This window comes from Oncorhynchus kisutch, linkage group LG4 (assembly GCF_002021735.2).
Source record: "Oncorhynchus kisutch isolate 150728-3 linkage group LG4, Okis_V2, whole genome shotgun sequence".
Classification (NCBI taxonomy): Eukaryota; Metazoa; Chordata; class Actinopteri; order Salmoniformes; family Salmonidae; genus Oncorhynchus; species Oncorhynchus kisutch.
Window position 1 is genome coordinate 4,842,715 of NC_034177.2, and position 20,305 is coordinate 4,863,019.

Consider the following 20,305-nt stretch of genomic DNA (forward strand, 5'->3'; position numbering starts at 1 on the left):
AACTCCAACTCATCACCTAGGGAACAACAGAACAGGTAGTGAGCCAATAGGGAAAGTTAGGAGATATCTAATCAATGGAAGATGGAATTAAAAGTTCAAGAAGAAGGATAGGCAACAATGACCAAAAGCCAACAGGTCGTCTGCTTTATATTCTAAATGGAGTTGTTGTTGTTGTTGTGTGTAACTGCAGGATGAGAAAGCTCATATTCTCCAGCCTAATGTTAGCTAGCATGACTAGCTTATCTCGTGTTGATGCAGTCAAGATAGGTACTACGTAATCATATTTGATGATAAATAACCTAGCTATGGCAGCTAATAGTCGGCTTGGTCACTTTTGCCTCTCTCTCAATCCTCTCCAGCATTATAATCTCCGGCTAATAAAGTACACAAACGGATCAGACCAGGTCTATCTGGAACGGGTTCAATCAATCAAATGCATTTATAAAGCCTTTCTTACATCAGCTGATATCTCAAAGTGCTGTACAGAAACCCAGCCTAAAACCCCAAACAACGAGCAATGCAGGTGTAGAAGCACAGTGGCTAGGAAAAACTCTAGAAAGGCAAGAACCTAAGAAGAAACCTAGAGAGGAACCAGGCTATGAGGGGTGGCCAGTTCTCTTCTGGCTGGGCCGGGTGGCGATTATAACAGAACATGGCCAAGATGTTCAAATGTTCATAGATGACCAGCAGGGTCAAATAATGATGGGTTAAATTGTCCTCGGGTCCATTCAAAATGGGTCTCTATTTAAAAAATATATATTTATGCATATCAGGTCCGGGTATGAAAGCCCCAGGTCCATTTCAGAATGGGTCTCAGATCAGGTCCGGGTATGAAAGCCCCAGGTCCATTTCAGAACGGGTCTCAGATCAGGTCCGGGTATGAAACCCCAGGTCCATTTCAGAACGGGTCTTAGATCAGGTCCGGGTATGAAAGCCCCAGGTCCATTTCAGAACGGGTCCACATTGTTTTGACCCGTGAAGACCTCTAGTAGTGAGCCAGTGAGGTGGTTTGGTTTCCCAGTCTGGTCTGAGGAGCGTTTGTACTGTAAAGCCTCAAAGAATGAGGAATTAGAATGCTATTTTAATAGGATCTCTTTCTATAGACCATTCCTATGGTAATTCGTCAACCATATGAAGTTGACAAGACTGTACAAACAGATCTCGACCGCATGCTAGTGACTTCCCTGTTCACTAGTGCTGTAGCTACTAGTTCAGGCACCAAATCTTTCAGTAAAGTTATCTTCCCCTTACACGGGTATAATTTCTGCTATTAGCTGCTGCACCTGGTCCAGGGGCTCTGGTCAAAAGTAGTGCACTAAATAGGGAATAGGGTGCCAATAGGGCTCTGGTCTAAAGTAGTGCACTATATAGGGAATCGGGTGCCATAGGGCTCTGGTCTAAAGTAGTGCACTAAATAGGGAATAGGGTGCCATAGGGCTCTGGTCTAAAGTAGTGCACTAAATAGGGAATAGGGTGCCATTTGGGACATGACCTCAGACATGATTATAATATCTGCTCCATGTTAAGAAGGTATTTATTTAGAGGAAGTTCCTGCTGCTAAGTAACAGTGGTCTAGATTTTTTTACATTTTACCTTTATTTAACTAGGCAAGTCAGTTAAGAACAAATTCTTATTTTCAATGACTACCTAGGAACAGTGGGGTAACTCCCTGTTCAGGGGCAGAACGACAGTTTTGTACCTTGTCAGCTCGGGGATTTGAACTTCGCAACCTTCCGGTTACTAGTCCAACGGTCTAACCACTAGGCTACCCTGATCATGTGATGTAGGCTACTGTGTGTGGGCTTCAGACAAGGAATTCAACACTGTGTCTATATCTTTCAGAAGAGTGTACACTTCTCTTCATCAACGGGGAGACAGATAATATAGAGGGGGGGGGCATAATAGGCAACAGAGGGTAGGTGTTGTACAATCCATCACCTTGTAGCCTAGGTAACATCCACAAACGCCATCAGTTAGAGGTCCGGTCTGAACGGAGAGCCAAATTCCAACACCAAGTTAATCTGACCACGTAGGCTTGGCTACTAGCCTGTAGAAAGCCTGTAAAATAGCTCTATAAACAGAGCCTATTAATACAAACAACTATGTTTAAAGTTAAATATTCACTTTTTTTTTATGAATCTGGGAAAAGACTGAAAAATCTAACGCTAATTTGGCCTGTTTACTAACAAGGGATTTCAGCATCAGCAGCTTCACTACTGCTACAGTACTCTACCTGTATTGATCTACAGTACTCTACCTGTATTGATCTACTACTGCTACAGTACTCTACCTGTATTGATCTACAGTACTCTACCTGTACTGATCTACAGTACTCTACCTGTACTGATCTACAGTACTCTACCTGTATTGATCAACAGTACTCTACCTGTATTGATCTACTACTGCTACAGTACTCTACCTGTATTGATCTACAGTACTCTACCTGTATTGATCTACAGTACTCTACCTGTATTGATCTACTACTGCTAGAGTACTCTACCTGTATTGATCTACTACTGCTACAGTACTCTACCTGTATTGATCTACTACTGCTACAGTACTCTACCTGTATTGATCTACTACTGCTACAGTACTCTGCCTGTATTGATCCACTACTGCTACAGTACTCTACCTGTATTGATCTGCAGTACTCTACCTGTATTGATCTACAGTACTCTACCTGTATTGATCTACAGTACTCTACCTGTATTGATCTACAGTACTCTACCTGTATTGATCTACAGTACTCTACCTGTATTGATCTACTACTGCTACAGTACTCTACCTGTATTGATCTACTACTGCTACAGTACTCTACCTGTATTGATCTACAGTACTCTACCTGTATTGATCTACAGTACTCTACCTGTATTGATCTACAGTACTCTACCTGTATTGATCTACAGTACTCTACCTGTATTGATCTACTACTGCTACAGTACTCTACCTGTATTGATCTACAGTACTCTACCTGTATTGATCTACAGTACTCTACCTGTATTGATCTACTACTGCTAGAGTACTCTACCTGTATTGATCTACTACTGCTACAGTACTCTACCTGTATTGATCTACTACTGCTACAGTACTCTACCTGTATTGATCTACTGTATTAAACAACAGATGTACTCACATTGGATGTGTTGATTAGGATTCAACAGCCTAATACATACTTGTAGAGTAGGTTTATCCCGTTATTAATGTACCTGATAATGGAAAGTAGTTTTTTTCATGTAAAGACATTATGAGTGGAATGGAATTATGTCTTATATTGAAAAACATATGTTTACTTTACAAAGTACATTAATGGGCTAAACATTTTCTAAGAGTATGTATTAGGCTGTTTGAGAGAAGGTATTTTTTGGCTTCAGACAAAAGCTAATATTTCACTTAAACATATTTTTTTGTATTGATTTCCAGGGTTTTTCCCCCAGAAGATCTGATAATAACACAAGTCCTGCCACCAAACATTATTACTGTGCATTATAACTATTTGGAATTGCATTAAACAACATGACTGTAAATTGCAGGCTATTTTGGTTTTCAAAATGGTACATCTCTTTAACATCTCTTTAACAGAACCAACTGTAAAAAGGTCTTACAGTTAAATAACTTGTTTATAATGTTTATAATTGTTTATAATGGTTTAATTGTGCAAACATGTTCATAAAAGGAGTACACCACAATACGTAACTTCCCCCAGAATAGATTTTCTGAATGCCATTTAGCTGTTTATTTGTTGATTCGGTCAAGCAGAAGAAGCAGATACTCTTCCTGGGGAAAAAACTACTAAAAAAAGCACAAGATGACAAGTAACAAAAGAGCTAGTTTGCGCTGTTCTGGGAAGGGAGTAGTACACAGAGTTTTACGAGATCTTCAGTTTCTTGGATATTTCTCTCATGGAATAGCCTTCATTTCTCAGAACAAGAATAGACTGACGAGTTTCAGAAGAAAGTGCTTTGTTTCTGGCCATTTTGAGCCTGTAATTGAACCCACAAATGCTGATACTCCAGATACTCAACTAGTCTAAAGAAGGCCAGTTTTATTGCTTCTTTAATCAGGACAACAGTTTTCAGCTGTGCTAACATAATTGCAAAAGGGTTTTCTAATGATCAATTAGCCTTTTAAAATGATAAACTAGGATTAGCTAACACAACGTGGCATTGGAACACAGGATTGATGGTTGCTGATAAGGGATTTTGGGTGTCGGGGAGGGTTTGTTGGACTCTTTTTTTCCTTAGTAATACAGGAGTAGGTAGGAGGGTTTCGTTTTTCTTCACGTTTGTTTCTTTATTCATTTGGTCTGTAAACTGTGATTGACTAGGTTTTGCATAGGCAACTGAATAACATACTGTAGCATTTAGGATGGCTGGTGGGTCAAGAGCCCAGCTTAACAAGCTGTTGGACCGGTTCAAACCGCCATTTTGAAAAGCGGAATAGCGGGCGGGTAGCGAGGATGCGGCGATGGAGGATATTGGAGGTTGGAGAAGTAACAGATTGACGGAATAATGATGGAAGTAGAAGTGCCGGTTGATTCTGACGGTGCGTTGATTTCTTGTTGAAGTGCGATTTGTTAATAATGATGACTACTTGAGGAGATCCATTTGAGGTCAAAAGATATAGAGGATGCATTAGGAAAGGTAGAGTCAGTCAGAGTAACCAGGAGTGGTTTTTCTCTGATTTTACGCGACTCGGGAGAACAGGCACGTAAAAGCTTTGCTGCTCCATAAATTGGCGACATCTGAAGTGGAGAGCATAAATTTTCGGAGCAGGGCACCAATTATAAAGGTGTGAAATCAGGAGTATTGCTAGGACATTGAGGTTTCAAGTCTTAAGAAGAGGATTCCAGCCGTGGTGGGAGCACGTTTTTCCCGTACCGCGTAGTGGATGGACAGAAGGATGAAAGCCTGTCTGATTTACTGATGTTTGATGAACAGTATCTGCCTACACATGTAAAGATTGGATACGAAAGAGCCTTTACAGTGCAAGAAATTGCAAAAAATGATGGCCATGTCTCAAGTCTGTGTCAACGGAATCCGTGTTAGTTTAAGAATCTGATGTCTCAAGTCTGTGTCAACAGAATCAGTATTAGTTTAAGAGTCTGATGTCTCAAGTCAGTGTTAACAGAATCCGTGTTAGTTTAAGAATCTGATGATGCACGGTTTAGCAATTGTGGTGGAAATCACCAAATTCCTGGAGCGCCCTACTAGGGTAAAGGAATTTGAAGTTGCAAGGATCTGAGATGTTCAACAGCTCTTCTACAGAGATGTGCGGGAAATAGTTGAAGCGGTGTAACAGTATAACTTTAATCCATCCCCTCGCCGGGCTCGAACCAGGGACCCTCTGCACACAGACAACAGTCACCCACGAAGCATCGTTACCCATCGCGCCACAAAAGCCACGGCTCTTGCAGAGCAAGGGGAACCACTACTTCCAGGTCTCAGAGCGAGTGACGTCACCCGATTGAAACGCTATTAGCGCGCACCACCGCTAACTAGCTAGCCATTTCACATCCGTTACAGGGGCAAGTGGAGCTGAGGAAGATATGGCAGTTAATGAACTGCAGCTGTTTCATAATGTCATAATGTCGCTCCACAGTTGAGGGATACGGATACATTGATTGTAAAGAAGGTGGATGTTGTGGATTTATTGTGGAGGGTATTAAGTAAACAAAAAAAAAGTAAAACGTCATCCCCAACAGGGTTTTATTGTCACATACACCACACAGGTGCAGTGAAATGTGTTGGAGGTGAGAGATTTCAGTGCAGAAGGTCTACAGGAAGTCTTGAGAGAAGGGATTGCATTCCATCCTCCCAGGCAGACATCCTGGTGTAGGATTGTTTAGGGCCAAAGTAGTGGGATGGTTTTTGGGAGATAGTGTGTAAACGTGCAGGGATAAATTGTGGTGTAATTTAAAAATGTAAGGTGGTGCAATTTATTATAATTTTTTACCAAAATGTGCAATCCGCACTCCGACCTGCGAAAAGCAACAATACGCAACAAAGCTCCTAGTCTGCTGGAAAGCCACAAGAAGAAGAAGTAACTTCAGGACATCGTCATCAGAGATTGGAATATTGTACCAGTGTTGAATGTCCAAACTAAAATAGCTAGGTACGGTAAGAATTACTTAAGGTTGGTTGCTGGGCAGTGAAGTAATGACTGATATTAGCCAAGTTAGCTAGCTAGGCCCGGTTTACCAAAAACCCATCTTCATGCTACGTTCATCATTACCTCTCTGATCTGTTTCCCAAAACTATTGTTTCTGAAGTTGGTCTTGAAAATGCTTGTTATTGAACAACTGCCTCAGTATAACAGCTAAATAATATCCCAAGGCGGTATTTTGGCCTTCTGCGTCACACAGAAGATCTCTGCTAAACACATAATCAAGATGTTTATATGTTTATCTGTCTTTCTGTGACTGCCCATAACTTCAGAACGAATGTGAGTCACTGCAAATACAAAGCTGCCCATTTCTTTGCAAGGATATAAAGACACTTCAAATGAAAACTCAGATGACTGTATTATTATTAGTATTAGTATTAACATTTACAGTATAGACATACAGTACCAATCAACAGTTTCGACACACCTACTCATTCAAGATTTTTTAAATTTATTTTTTTACTATTTTCTACATTGTAGAATAATAGTGAAGACATCAAAACTATGAAATAACACAAATGGAATCATGCAATAACCAAAAAAGTGTTAAACAAATCAAAATATAATTGACATTTTAGATTCTTCAAAGTAGCCACCCTTTGTCTTGATTTGGACAGTCTTAGCATTCTCTCAACCAGCTACACCTAGAATGCTTTTCAACAGCCTTGGAGTTCCCATATATGCTGAGCACTTGTTGGCTGCTTTGCCTTCACTCTAGTCCAACTCATCCCAAAACATCTCAATTGGGTTGAGGGAGGCCAGGTCATCTGATGCAGCACTCCATCACTCTCCTTCTTGGTCAGATATCCCTTACACAGCTTGGAGGTGTGTTGAGTCATTGTCCTGTTGAAAAACAAATTATAATTCCACTAAGTGCAAAACAGATGGGATGGCGTATCACTGCAGAATGCTGTGGCAGCCATGCTGGTTAAGCGTGCCTTGAATTCTAAATAAATCACAGACAGTGTCAACAGCAAAGCACACCACCACCTCCATGCTTCACGGTAGGAACCACACATGTGGAGATAATCTGTTTACCTACTCTGCATCTCACAAAGACACGGCAGTTGGAACCAAAAAAATTCAACTTTTGGCTCATCAGACCAAAAGGACAGATTTCCACCAGTCTAATGTCCATTGCTCTTGTTTCTTGGCCAAAGCAAGTCTCTTCTTCTAATTGGTGTCCTTTAGTAGTGGTTTCTTTGTAGAAATTCGACCATGAAGGCCTGATTCACACCGTCTCCTCTGAACAGTTGATGTTGAGATGTCTGTAACTTGAAATGTGAAGCATTTATTTGGGCTGTAATCTCAGGTGCAGTTAACTCTAATAACTCTGGGTCTTCCTTTCCTGTGGCGGTTTTCATGAGAGCCAGTTTCATCACAGAGCTTGATGGTTTTTGCGACTGCACTTGAAGAAACTTTCAAAGTTCTTTTCATTTTCTGGATTGACTGACCTTCATGTCTTAAAGTAATGATGGACTGTCGTTTCTCTTTGGTTATTTGAGCTGTTCTTGCCATAATATGGATTTGGTATTTTACCAAATAAGGCTATCTTCTCTATACCAACCCTACCTTGTCACAACACAACTGGTTGGCTCAAATACATTAAGAAGGAAATAAATTCAACAAATGTACTTTTAGCAAGGCACACCTGTTAATTTAAACACATTCCAGGTAATTACCTCATGAAGCTGGTTGAGAGAATGCCAAGAGTGTGCAAAGCTATCCTCAAGGCAAAGGGTGGCTACTTTGAATAATCTCAAATATAAAATATATTTTGATTTGTTTAATAACACGTTTTTTGGTTACTACATAATTATTTAATAGTTTGGATGTCGGAAATAGTCAAATAAGATATTTGTTCTTAACTGACTTGCCTTTAAAAAAATGACCTCACGCTACAGTACAACTCAGCGTCTCATTATGATGAATATATCTACAATTCCTCATTACTGATTGGTCTGTTCATTGTTTGTACATAGTGTTAGTGTATGGTTGATTTACAGTTGATTTACAGTTATGTCTCTGGTTGTGTGGATGGATGCAGACACAGCGATCTGCTTGTTGGGAACTGGGAGCACAGGGCTTTAGCGGTGGGACAGAGAATACGGCAAGAGAGAGGGCTTTGTCCTGAACCCTATACTACCAATCAGGTATAATGAGTTAGCGAGGTAACTTTGGTCAACTCGGGATAACCGGTAACATGAAAGTGGCTCACCTTTTAGCCAGGTAAATTTCTATGGCAATGCATCCTTCAGAACTAACCTGCCCCAGGGCAGGCTTACTCAGGGCTGACTCCAGTAAACCAAGATGGCGTAGCAGTGAAGACGTGTTTTGTTTTGTCTCGTGTACTTTTGTATTTTCTGTATTTTTTGTATATATATTTCAATTTTATTTTCAATCTCTTTTCGATTTTTAATTCGATTATACCTTCCGGTAACCTGCCTCACCCAATGTGATACGGAATCGCTATTATTTTTTAATTTTAGAACACATTCAAGAACCTCCAGAACCTCCAGAAGCTAACCAGCTAATTAGCTACAAGCTATTTAGGCATTGTTAGCCACTGCTAGCGGCTTTTACCTTCTGCACAGATACCAGCCCTGTTTTTAGCCTGGATAATACTCGCCAGTCTACCAGCATCGGACTGTCTCTCCACAACAACGCCGGATTCCTGCCGTAATCCCTGGACCACTACTTCTGATCTTCACAGCTAGCTTGCAGCTACTCAGTGCTGACTCCATTTATCCTGAATGAAGTGACTGAGCTGCGAGTTGAGGACCATTGAAATCAGATTCAATCTGTCTCTCCCTTCATTTGTGGAAGACTGATTAAATATTTTATTAGTAAGGTTTTTGTGTGTGTGTGTAAAAAAAAATCATGTTAAAATACATGTCACACTAAACATTTAGTAAGGACAGCATTTGGTTTCCAAACTATACGTTCGTCACGTGATTGTTTTTTTAAATGTGCGTAAAGGCAAACTAACAGCCGCATCCAACCATAGACATTCAGTGTATTGGGAAAGTATTCAGACCCCTTGACCTTTTCCACATTTTGTTACGTTACAGCCTGATTCTAAAATGGATTAAATAAATGTTTTCCCTCATCAATCTACACACAATACCCCATAATGACATCACAATACCCCATAATGACATCACAATACCCCATAATGACATCACAATACCCCATAATGACATCACAATACCCCATAATGACATCACAATACCCCATAATGACATCACAATACCCCATAATGACAAACCATATTTACGTATTCAGAACCTTTGCTATGAGAATCGAAATTGAACTCAGGTGCATCCTGTTTCCATTGATCATCCTTGAGATGTTTCCACAACTTGATTGGAGTCCACCTGTGATACATTGAATTGATTAGACATGATTTGTAAAGGCACACACCTGTCTATATAAGGTCCCACAGTTGACAGTGCATGTCAGAGCAAAAACCAAGCCATGAGGCCGAAGGAATTTTCTGTAGAGCTCAGAGACAGGATTGTGTCAAGGCACAGATCTGGGGAAGGGTACCAAAACATTTCTGCAGCATTGAAGGTCCCCAACAACAGTGGCCTCCATCATTCTTAAGTGGTAGAAGTTTGGAACCACCAAGACTCTTCCTAGAGCTTGCTGCCCAGCCAAACTGAGCAATCGAATGAGAAGGGCCTTGGTCAGGGAGGTGACCAAGAATTCGATGGTCACTCTGACAGAGCTCCAGAGTTCCTCTGTGGAGATGGGAGAATCTTACAGAAGGACAACCATCTCAATCAGGCCTTTATGGTATAGTGAACAGATGGAAGCCACTCCTCAGTGAAAGGCACATGACAGCCCGCTTGGAGTTTGCCAAAAGGTACCTAAAGTACTCAGACCATGAGAAACAAGATTCTCTGGTCTGAAGAAAGCAAGATTGAACTCTTTAGCCTAAATGACAAGCATTCTAGAGAAGAATGGGAGAAGCTCCCCAAATACAGGTTTGCCAAGCTTGTAGTGTCACACCCAAGAAGACTCGAGGCTGTTAATCGCTGCCAAATGTGCTTCAACAAAGTACTGAGTAAAAGGTCTCAATAATTATGTAAATGTGATATTTCTGTTGTGCATTTTTCATAAATGCTGTTTTGCTTTGTCATTATGAGGTACTGTGTGTAGATTTTTATTTTATTTAACTAGGCAAGTCAGTTAAGAACAAATTCTTATTTTCAATGATGACCTAGGAACAGTGGGTTAACTGCCTTGTTCTGACAGATTTGTACTTTGTCAGCTCAGGGTTTGAACTTGCAACCTTAACCACTAGTCTACCCTGCCGCACCAGATTGCTGAGAAAACATATTTTGAATACATTTTAGAATAAGGTTTTATTGTATTACAAACTGTGGAAAAGGTAATGGGGTCTGAATACACTGTAGGTGCCAGTTCCCACTCAAGTTAAGACTGGCATGAGATTAATAGTCAAATTGCATTATAGGTTTGCACCCCTTCTACAGATTATACTGTATGTCTATAGCCAGAACACAACAAGCTGTACCCATGAGATTAACAGTCCAACTGCCAGGGTTAGAGGTTCAAACCCCTTCAATGGATTATACTGTATGTCTATAGCGAGAACACAACAAGCTGTACCCATGAGATTAACAGTCCAACTGCCAGGGTTAGAGGTTCAAACCCCTTCAATGGATTATACTGTATGTCTATAGCCAGAACACAACAAGCTGTACCCATGAGATTAACAGTCCAACTGCCAGGGTTAGAGGTTCAAACCCCTTCTACAGATTATACTGTATGTCTATAGCCAGAACACAACAAGCTGTTCCACAGATAGGAGTGGGAAAATGTGGTTGTGCGTTGATCATTTTTATTTAACTAGGCAAGTCAGTCCAGAATTTTTTTTTAAATTTACAATGACAGCCTAGGAACAGCAAGTCAACTGCCTTGTTCAGGGGTAGAATGACAGATGTTTTTTTACCTTGTCAGCTCAGGGATTCAAACCAGCAACCTTTCAGTTATTGGCCCAACTCTCTAACCACTAGGCTACCTACCGGCATTAATGAAACTTAATAAAATAAAGACGACCCTTCTAAAAGTCTATTTCACAACATCGTCTGGTGAATTTGCAAGATCACTTTTCTTTCATTTTGATTTCTGCACAAATGTAAATGTGGCACTGACTTGTTTCAGCTATGTTTCAATGAAGAGTTTGGCATTCGACATGTGTGACATGCAGTTACAAGCCTGCTGTAAGAAATATCCACCGTCGTAATACGGATGAAGCATGACTTTGAAGCTAACTGAAGCTGGCTAGCTTTATAACAGCTCGAGTCGGTTTGCAAATAGTCTGGGTAGCCATTTGATTAGGTGTTCTGGAGTCTTATGGCTTGAGGGTAGAAGCTGTTTAGAAGCTTCTTACATCTAGACTTGGCGCTCCGGTACCGCTTGCCGTGCGGTAGCAGAGAGAAGAGTTTATGACTAGGGTGGCTGGAGTCTTTGACAAGTTTTAGGGCCTTCCTCTGACACCGCCTGGTATAGAGGTCCTGGATGGCAGGAAGCTTGGCCCCAGTGATGTACTGGGCCGTTCGCACAACCCTCTGTAGTGCCTTTCGGTCAGAGACCGAGCAGTTTCCATACCAGGCGGTGACGCAACCAGTCAGGATTTTTTATTTTTTATAAATGTTTTTTTTATTTAACCTTTATTTAACCAGGTAGGCCAGTTGAGAACACCTTTATTTAACCAGGTAGGCAAGTTGAGAACAAGTTCTCAGTTACAACTGTGACCTGGCCAAGATAAAGCATAGCAGTGCGACACAAACAACAACACAGAGTTACACATGGAATAAACAAGTGTACAGTCAATAACACAATAGAAAAAAAGAAAGTCTATATACAGTGTGTGCAAATGGCATGAGGAGGTAGGCAATAAATAGGTCAAGTAATTACGATTTAGCAAATTTACACTGGAATGGTAGATGTGCAGATGATGATGTGCAAGTAGAAATACTGGTGTGCAGAAAGTAAATAAAAACAATATGGGGATGAGGTAGGTAGATTGGATGGCTATTTACAGATGGGCTATGTACAGCTGCAGCGATCGGTTAGCTGCTCGGATAGCTGATGTTTAAAGTTAGTGAGGGAAATATGAGTCTCCAGCTTCAGAGATTTTTGCAATTCGTTCCAGTCATTGGCATCAGAGAACTGGAAGGAAAGGTGGCCAAAGGAGGTTTTGGCTTTGGGGATGACCAGTGAGATATACCTGCTGGAGATCGTGCTACGGGTGGGTGTTGTTATCGTGACCAGTGAGCTGAGATAAGGCAGAGCTTTACCTAGCATAGACTTATAGATGACCTGGAGCCAGCGGGTCTGGCGACGAATATGGGGCAACTACAAAGGGCCAGCCGATTAGAGCATACAGGTCGCAGTGGTGGTTGGTATATGGGGCTTTGGTGATAAAAAGGATGGCACAAAAAAGTAAAGTGACATCACAGAAGACGAGGATCCCTAGGATAGTCAGTAAAAAAACGGTTTATTTATTTTTACCCCCTTTTCTTGGTATCCAATTGTTAGTACTATCTTGTCTCATCGCTACAACTCCCGTACGGGCTCGGGAGAGACAAAGTTCGATAGCCATGCGCCAACCGAAACACAACCCAACAAAGCCGCACTGCTTCTTAACACAGCGCGCATCCAACCCGGAAGCCAGCTGCACCAATGTGTCGGAGGGAACATCGTGCACCTGGCGACCTGGTTAGCATACACTGCGCCCAGCCTGAGTATGGGCGCGAACCCAGAGTCTCTGGTGGCACAGCTAGTGCTGCGATGCAGTGCCCTAGACCACCCAGGATAGTCAGGATAGTCAGTTTTACTAGGGTATGTTTGGCGGCGTGAGTGAAGGAAGCTTTGTTGCGGCATAGAAAGATGATTCTAGATTTAATTTTGGATTGGAGATGCTTAATTTGAGTCTGGAAGGAGAGTTTACAGTCTAACCAGACACCTAGGTATTTTTAGTTGTCCACATATTCTAAGTCCGAACCATCCAGAGGAGTGATGCTAGTCGTGCAGGCGTGTGCGGGCTGCGAACGGTTGAAAAGCATGCATTTAGTTTTACAAGCGTTTAAGAGCAGTTGAAGGCCACCATAGAGACTGCCAGAGGTCCGGACAACAGGCCCTCTTATTTGACACACTGAACACTGTCTGAGAAGTAGTTGGGGAACCAGGCGAGGCAGTCATTTGAGAAACCAAGGCTGTTGAGTCTGCCGATAAGAATACGGTGATTGACAGAGTTGAAAGCCTTGGCTAGGTCATTGAAGACGGCTGCACAGTACAATCTTTTTTCGATGGTGGTCATGATATCGTTTAGTACCTTGAGCGTGGCTGAGATGCACCCCCGTCACCAGCTCGGAAACCGGATAGCGGAGAAGGTAAGGTGGGAATCGAAATGGTCAGTGATCTGTTTATTAACTTGGCTTTCGAAGACTTTTGAAAGGCAGGGCAGGGTGGATATAGGTCTATAGCCGTTTGGATCTAGAGTGTCACCCCCTTTGAAGAGGGGGATGACCACGGCAGCTTTCCAATCTTTAGGGATCTCGGACGATACGAAAGAGAGGTTGAACAGACTGGTAATAGGGGTTGCAATAATGGTGGCGGATCATTTTTAGAAAGAGAGGGTCCAGATTGTCTAGGATGCTCCCGATGGTGCAGCTGTTGAACCTTTTGAAGATCTGAGGACCCATGCCAAATCTTTTCAGTCTCCTGAGGGGGAATATATTTTGTCCTGCCCTCTTCACAACTGTCTTGGTGTGCTTGGACCATGTGAGTTTGTTGGTGATGTGGACACCAAGGGACTTGAATCTCTCAACCTGCTCCATTGCAGCCCCATCAATGAGAATGGGGGCGTGCTCGGTCCTCTTTTTCCTGAAGTCCACAATCATCTCCTTTCTCTTGATCACATTGAGGGAGAGGTTGTTGTCCTGGCACCACATGGCCAGGTCTCTGACCTCCTCCCTATAGGCTGTCTCGTCATTGTCGGTAATCAGGCCCACCACTGTGGTGTTGTAGTTGTGCCTAGCCGTGCAGTTATGAGTGAACAGGGACTACAGGAGGGGACTGAGCACGCACCCCTGAGGGGCCCCTGTGTAAAGGATCAGCGTGGCGGATGTGTTGTTACCTACCCTTACCACCTGGGGGGCGGCCCGTCAGGAAGTCCAGGATTCAGTTGACGAGGGAGGTGATTAGTCCCAGGGTCCTTAGTTTATTGATGAGCTTTGAGGGCACTATAGTGTTGAACGTTGAGCTGTAGTCATTGGATAGCATACCTTACTGATAGCATACCTTACTGATAAGACCATAAGTCAATTTTCTCTCCTTCCCATCTATCCCACTATCCTCCTCCTCAGTGTTCCTCTGGAGAGGCGTGTCTCGGATAAACGAGACCGGGGGCAACCCCCCCCCTGAGGAGTACAAGTACAGCCCAGTGTGGGACAGGGACAGTGGAGGAAGAGATACTGTTTCTGATTCAAATCATTTCAACACTTAATGATGTTGATCATAAGGTTTAGCTGTGTAGTGCTAGTGCAAAACCAGAAATACTGTTCTATCTAGACTAATCACATTCCCCACCTCACCTCTTCCTGGCTACTGTATGTAGACATGACTAAACTCTGTGAACACATTGACTACACTTCAGTCAATGTTTGTTACCTAAACCTGTTCCCTTTCTTTGCCGACGGTTAGATATGAGAGATTTGCTTGTTTAAAAAATATCTTTTTTTTTGTGTTGCTACATTTTGCAAGCAAAGTCTTGTGACACTACATATATATCCGACGACTAGAGTCCTCCTAGAGATTCACCTGGAAAAACATATATATATGGGGGGCACACGTTTTCCCCAATCCGACGACTAGAGTCCTCCTGGAGATATATATATATGGGGGGCACACGTTTTCCCCAATACGACGACTAGAGTCCTCCTGGAGATTCACCTGGAAAAACTTCCAGGTATATGTTTTTCCAGGTGAATCTCCAGGAGGACTCTAGTCGTCGGATTGGGGAAAACGTGTGCCCCCGAAGGCTGGAGTATCACGATGGGGGTTAGCAGATAAACAGACTCGATGCACATGCCCTGCTTGACCAGTTGGTATTCGGTCATGAATACTATAAGTTTACATAGCTGGCTTGTAACGGATCCCCCCACTGCTGCTCATTCCGTTCACCATCTATGGAGGTCTACGTCACCGGCCTTCTAGGCATCACTGAACTGGATCATTACCACCGACCCCGGACTGTTTACGCACACCTGGTTCCCATTCCCCCTGATTAGTGTGTGTATACAGTTGTAGTCAGAGGTTTACATACACTTTAGCCAAATACATTTACACTCAGTTTTTCACAATTCCTGACATTTAATCCGAGTAAAAGTTCCCTGTTTTAGGTCAGTTAGGATTACCACTTTATTTTAAGAATGTGAAATGTCAGAATAATAGTAGAGAGAATTATTTATTTCAGCTTTTATTTCTTTCATCACATTCACAGTGGGTCAGAAGTTTACATACACTCAAAAAATATTTGGTAGCATTACCTTTAAATGGTTTAACTTGGGTCAAATGTTTTGGGTAGCCTTCCACAAGCTTCCCACAATAAGTTCAGTGAATTTTGGCCCATTCCTCCTGACAGAGCTGGTGTAACTGAGTCAGGTTTCTAGGCCTCCTTGCTCGCACAAGCTTTTTCAGTTCTGCCCACAGATTTTCTATAGGATTGAAGTCAGGGCTTTGTGATGGCCACTCCAATACCTTGACTTTGTTGTCCTTAAGCAATTTTGCCAAAACTTTGGAAGTATGCTCGGGGTCATTGTCCACTTGGAAGACCCATTTGCAACCAAGCTTTAACTTCCTGACTGATGTCTTGAGATGTTGCTTCAATATATCCACGTAATTTTCCTCCCTCATGATGCCATCTATTGTCACGCCCTGACCTTAGTTATCTTTGTTTTCTTTATTATTTTGCTTAGGTCTGGGCGTGACGATGTGTGTTTTTGTCTTGTCTAGGTTTTTTTGTACATCTATGGGGTTTTGGTTTGTCTAGGTAAATGTAGGTTTATGGTGGCCTGAATTGGTTCCCAATCAGAGGCAGCTGTTTATCGTTGTCTCTGATTGGGGATCCTATTTAGGTTGCCATTTTCCATTTTGGTTTTTTGGGTTATTGTCTATGTGTAGTTGCACTCGTGTTTTATAGCTTCATGTTTGTTTTGTTATTTTGTTTAGTGTTCTTCGTTAAATAAAGAAGTATGTATTCATATCACGCAGCGCCTTGGCGATCAGTATTGGTATCAGTATCAGTATTGGCGATCCATCTACGTTGAGATGGGACGTTTCTACGGGGATTTAAAGGCTCAGAAATACAACAATACAACAATGAAAACAAGAACATATTGTCTTCTGTGGATATTGAAATTCAGTCTGTTATAGCTTTGTAAATATATATTTAAGCCACTGTTATCGCTCATGTTTTAACTCGCGAATCTGCATCCATTAGTTACTATATAGCTTGTCATTTGATGTTTTAAGTTAGTACCGTTCTGTCGCGGAGCAAAGACCACTTTTTGATCATGCCTGTGATGCCATTCCATTCACTCTAAACATACTAAATTCTCAGTAAATCGTTTTAACTTTTGAGAGATATGAGGTTTGGACAATTGTTTTTCTGACGGAATTTTCTACTGAATGGACATGTGTATAAACCTTTAATTAAATCATAATTTTATGGATGCACATCCTATAACATGCATTACTGGCTGATAAACTATCGTTTCGTTCATAATATTTGGACATCGTAGACAATCTATTACCAAGTGCTTTCTACCATGGTCTAAAATAGGATGTACAGCCCTTATAGGTACGCAGCCTGTCATTCAGACATACACAGTAGCCCACCAATATACACAAACTGCGTTCTTACCTAACCACATAAGGACAGAGGAGATCTCTCCAAGCGTCCCACCTGATGCCGACAGCTGATGCTCGGCCTTCGACCACCCAATCCCGGTCCTGTTCAGCCTGGAATGGATGAAATCCCTGCATAGCGCCTTCGCCTGTGACACCAGCTCCTTGTCTGTGGGGGATCGGTCAAATACTTCCATCACTTCTGCCGCGAATACTGAGGAGCGACGCAACATCTCCATACCCCAGTCCCCAGCAGCAGTTAATCACAAACAACCCGCCTGCCTGGCGCTGGCACTAATCCGCCTGCGCCTCCACCTCGATCGCCGTTTATGGTCCTCTCTGTCACCAGAAAACTACTTCCCTACCTCCTCCCTCGGGTTGGGGGCGTTTCGAAAAGGAGGGATTATTCAATGTCTCTTCACGAGCGTAGAATTGCATTGGTTTGTTCACGGTCACGGTGCACACCGGCTCCCTTGCAATGCCAAACTCATATTCATTGAGTTGTAGGCTGATTTAAAAAATAAATGATTTAACCTTTACTTAACTAGCCAAGTCAGTTCACAACAAATTCTTATTTACAATGACAGCCTACCCCGGACGACGCTGGGCCAATTGTGCGCCGCCCTATGGGACTCCCAATCACGTCTGGATGTGATACAGCCTGGATTCGAACCAGGGACTAAGATGCAGTGCCTTAGACCACTGGCGCCAGGGAGCCCAATTTGACCAACCCTGATTATACATTGACCTACATTATCACTACACAGAAACTTCGGTTGGTAGGCTGATACATCAGATTGTAATACACAATGAATTGGTTTATAGCCTGAAACAAAATCGTGTAAATGTAAATTTACTATCCTGGTCGTCTGTGAGGTTTGGCCTTCAGCTGCTCGAAATTAGAGACAAAATATCCACAGGAAAGAATTGTTTACTCCATTTTTTTTTTGAGAGCAGGTAGGTATATGGTTCCTGCAGGTATACAACTAGTTTTATATTGGATATTCAGTTATCTCAACTATAACTACAGTATGACAATTAAAATAGTATATTCTGAATCAGAAGAGGGTGGAGAACGATCCAAAATGAAATCAAATTTATTTATATAGCCCTTCGTACATCAGCTGATATCTCAAAGTGCTGAACAGAAACCCAGCCTAAACCCCAAACAGCAAGCAATGCAGGTGTAGAAGCACGGTGGCTAGGAAAAACTCCCTAGAAAGGCCAATACCTAGGAAGAAACCTAGAGAGGAACCAGGCTATGTGGGGTGGCCAGTCCTCTTCTGGCTGTGCCGGGTGGAGATTAGAAACCTAGAGAGGAACCAGGCTATGTGGGGTGGCCAGTCCTCTTCTGGCTGTGCCGGGTGGAGATTAGAAACCTAGAGAGGAACCAGGCTATGTGGGGTGGCCAGTCCTCTTCTGGCTGTGCCGGGTGGAGATTAGAAACCTAGAGAGGAACCAGGCTATGTGGGGTGGCCAGTCCTCTTCTGGCTGTGCCGGGTGGAGATTAGAAACCTAGAGAGGAACCAGGCTCTGAGGGGTGGGCAGTCCTCTTCTGGCTGTGCCGGGTGGAGATTATAACAGAACATGGCCAAGATGTTCAAATGTTCATAAATGACCAGCATGGTCAAATAATAATAATCACAACTTTTTTTGTTGAATGTAATTTAAACATATGTAAAGTACCGGTCAAAGTTTAGACCTTCTCTTTGTGATTTCTTTTGCTATTTTCTAAATTCCAATTGTTGAATTGGAGTAGTAAACAGGATGCAGAATTGCTATTTGAATGAAAGGAAATAGAATATAATTGAGTGAAATTCATGTTCCTCTTATACATCTGATACATAAAGGGCAACGGGGGAGACCTAGTCAGTTGTACAACTGAAATATGTCCTCCGCATTTAACCCCGATGAATCAGAGAGGGACAGGGGGTTGTGTGCCAGAATCGACACGCGGGGAACAGTGTGTTAACTGCCTTGAGCAGAACGACAGATTTTTACCTTGTCAGCTCCGGGAGTCGATCTGGAAACCTTTCGGTTACTGGCCCAACGCTGAAAACATCAACCTTGTCGTTATTTATATATTTATATATATATATTGTTTGTGTGTCTCTGTGTGTGTGTGTCTGTCTCTGTGTGTGTGTGTCTGTCTCTGTGTGTGTGTGTGTGTGTGTGTGTGTGTCTGTGTGTGTGTCTCTCTGTGTGTGTGTGTCTGTCTCTGTGTGTGTGTGTCTGTCTGTGTGTGTGTGTGTGTGTGTCTCTGTGTGCGTGTGTCTGTCTCTCTGTGTGTGTCTGTGTGTGTGTCTGTCTCTGTGTGTGTGTGTGTGTGTCTCTGTGTGTGTGTGTGTGTCTCTGTGTGTTTCTGTGTGTGTCTCTGTGTGTCTATGTGTGTGTGTCTCTGTGTGTCTCTGTGTGTGTGTGTGTGTGTGTCTGTCTCTTTGTGTGTCTCTGTGTGTGTGTGTGTGTGTCTGTGTGTGTCTGTCTGTGTCTCTGTGTGTGTGGTACCAGTCAAACGTTTGGACACCTACTCTTTCATCAAATATATTTAGACATTCTTCGACGTAGCCACCCTTTTGCCTTGATGACAGCTTTGCACAGTCTTGGCATGTTTAACACTTTTTCTGGGGTTGCTACATGATTCCATGTGTGTTATTTATTAGTTTTGGTGTCTTCACTATTATTCTACAATGTAGAAAATAGTACAAAAATAATCACAAACCCTGGAATGATTCGGTGTGTTCAAACGTTTGCCTGGCACTGTATATTTATTTGAAGTTAAAACCCAAACGCTAAATCAACAGTGGTTCCACAAATGATCTCTTAGTGAAAACTCATTACTGTGCCTTAGCTCACCATGCCAAGACAGGCCCTGTAATTATTGTACATCAGCAGTTCAGACGAATTACCCTGGAACAACTGTAGATTTCAGTTCCCTTATTACACAACGGGCCCATCCCAAATGGCACCCTGTTCTCTAAACTGTGCACTACTTTCAAAAGGGCCCTAGTCAATCTTAGTGCACTATATAGGGAATAGGGTGCCATTTGGGACGTACCCATGTCTCTCACTGATGATGATGATATTGTCCGTTGTTTTTATTTTGTATTTTTTAAAGTATCTTGGGTAATGTGTCCTATGGACCGGCTTCATAGACACTCAGAAGTCTCCATTTGAAAGTGTCCTGGACTAGATATATTCCGTG

The 20,305-nt window shown here is 42.3% G+C and overlaps 1 protein-coding gene across 1 annotated transcript in view; it reads right to left on the reverse strand.

Annotated features, from left to right (window-relative positions):
• The window catches only part of LOC109881851 (bcl-2-related ovarian killer protein homolog A-like), a 39,748-nt gene extending 22,202 nt beyond the window's left edge, over nt 1–17,546 (reverse strand). Inside the window, exon 1 of the mRNA XM_031822332.1 lies at nt 17,120–17,546. Within this exon, the coding sequence (XP_031678192.1) occupies nt 17,120–17,342 (223 nt within the window). The 5' untranslated portion in view covers nt 17,343–17,546. The remainder of the gene's footprint in view (nt 1–17,119) is intronic.
• Nucleotides 17,547–20,305: the final 2,759 nt, after the last annotated feature.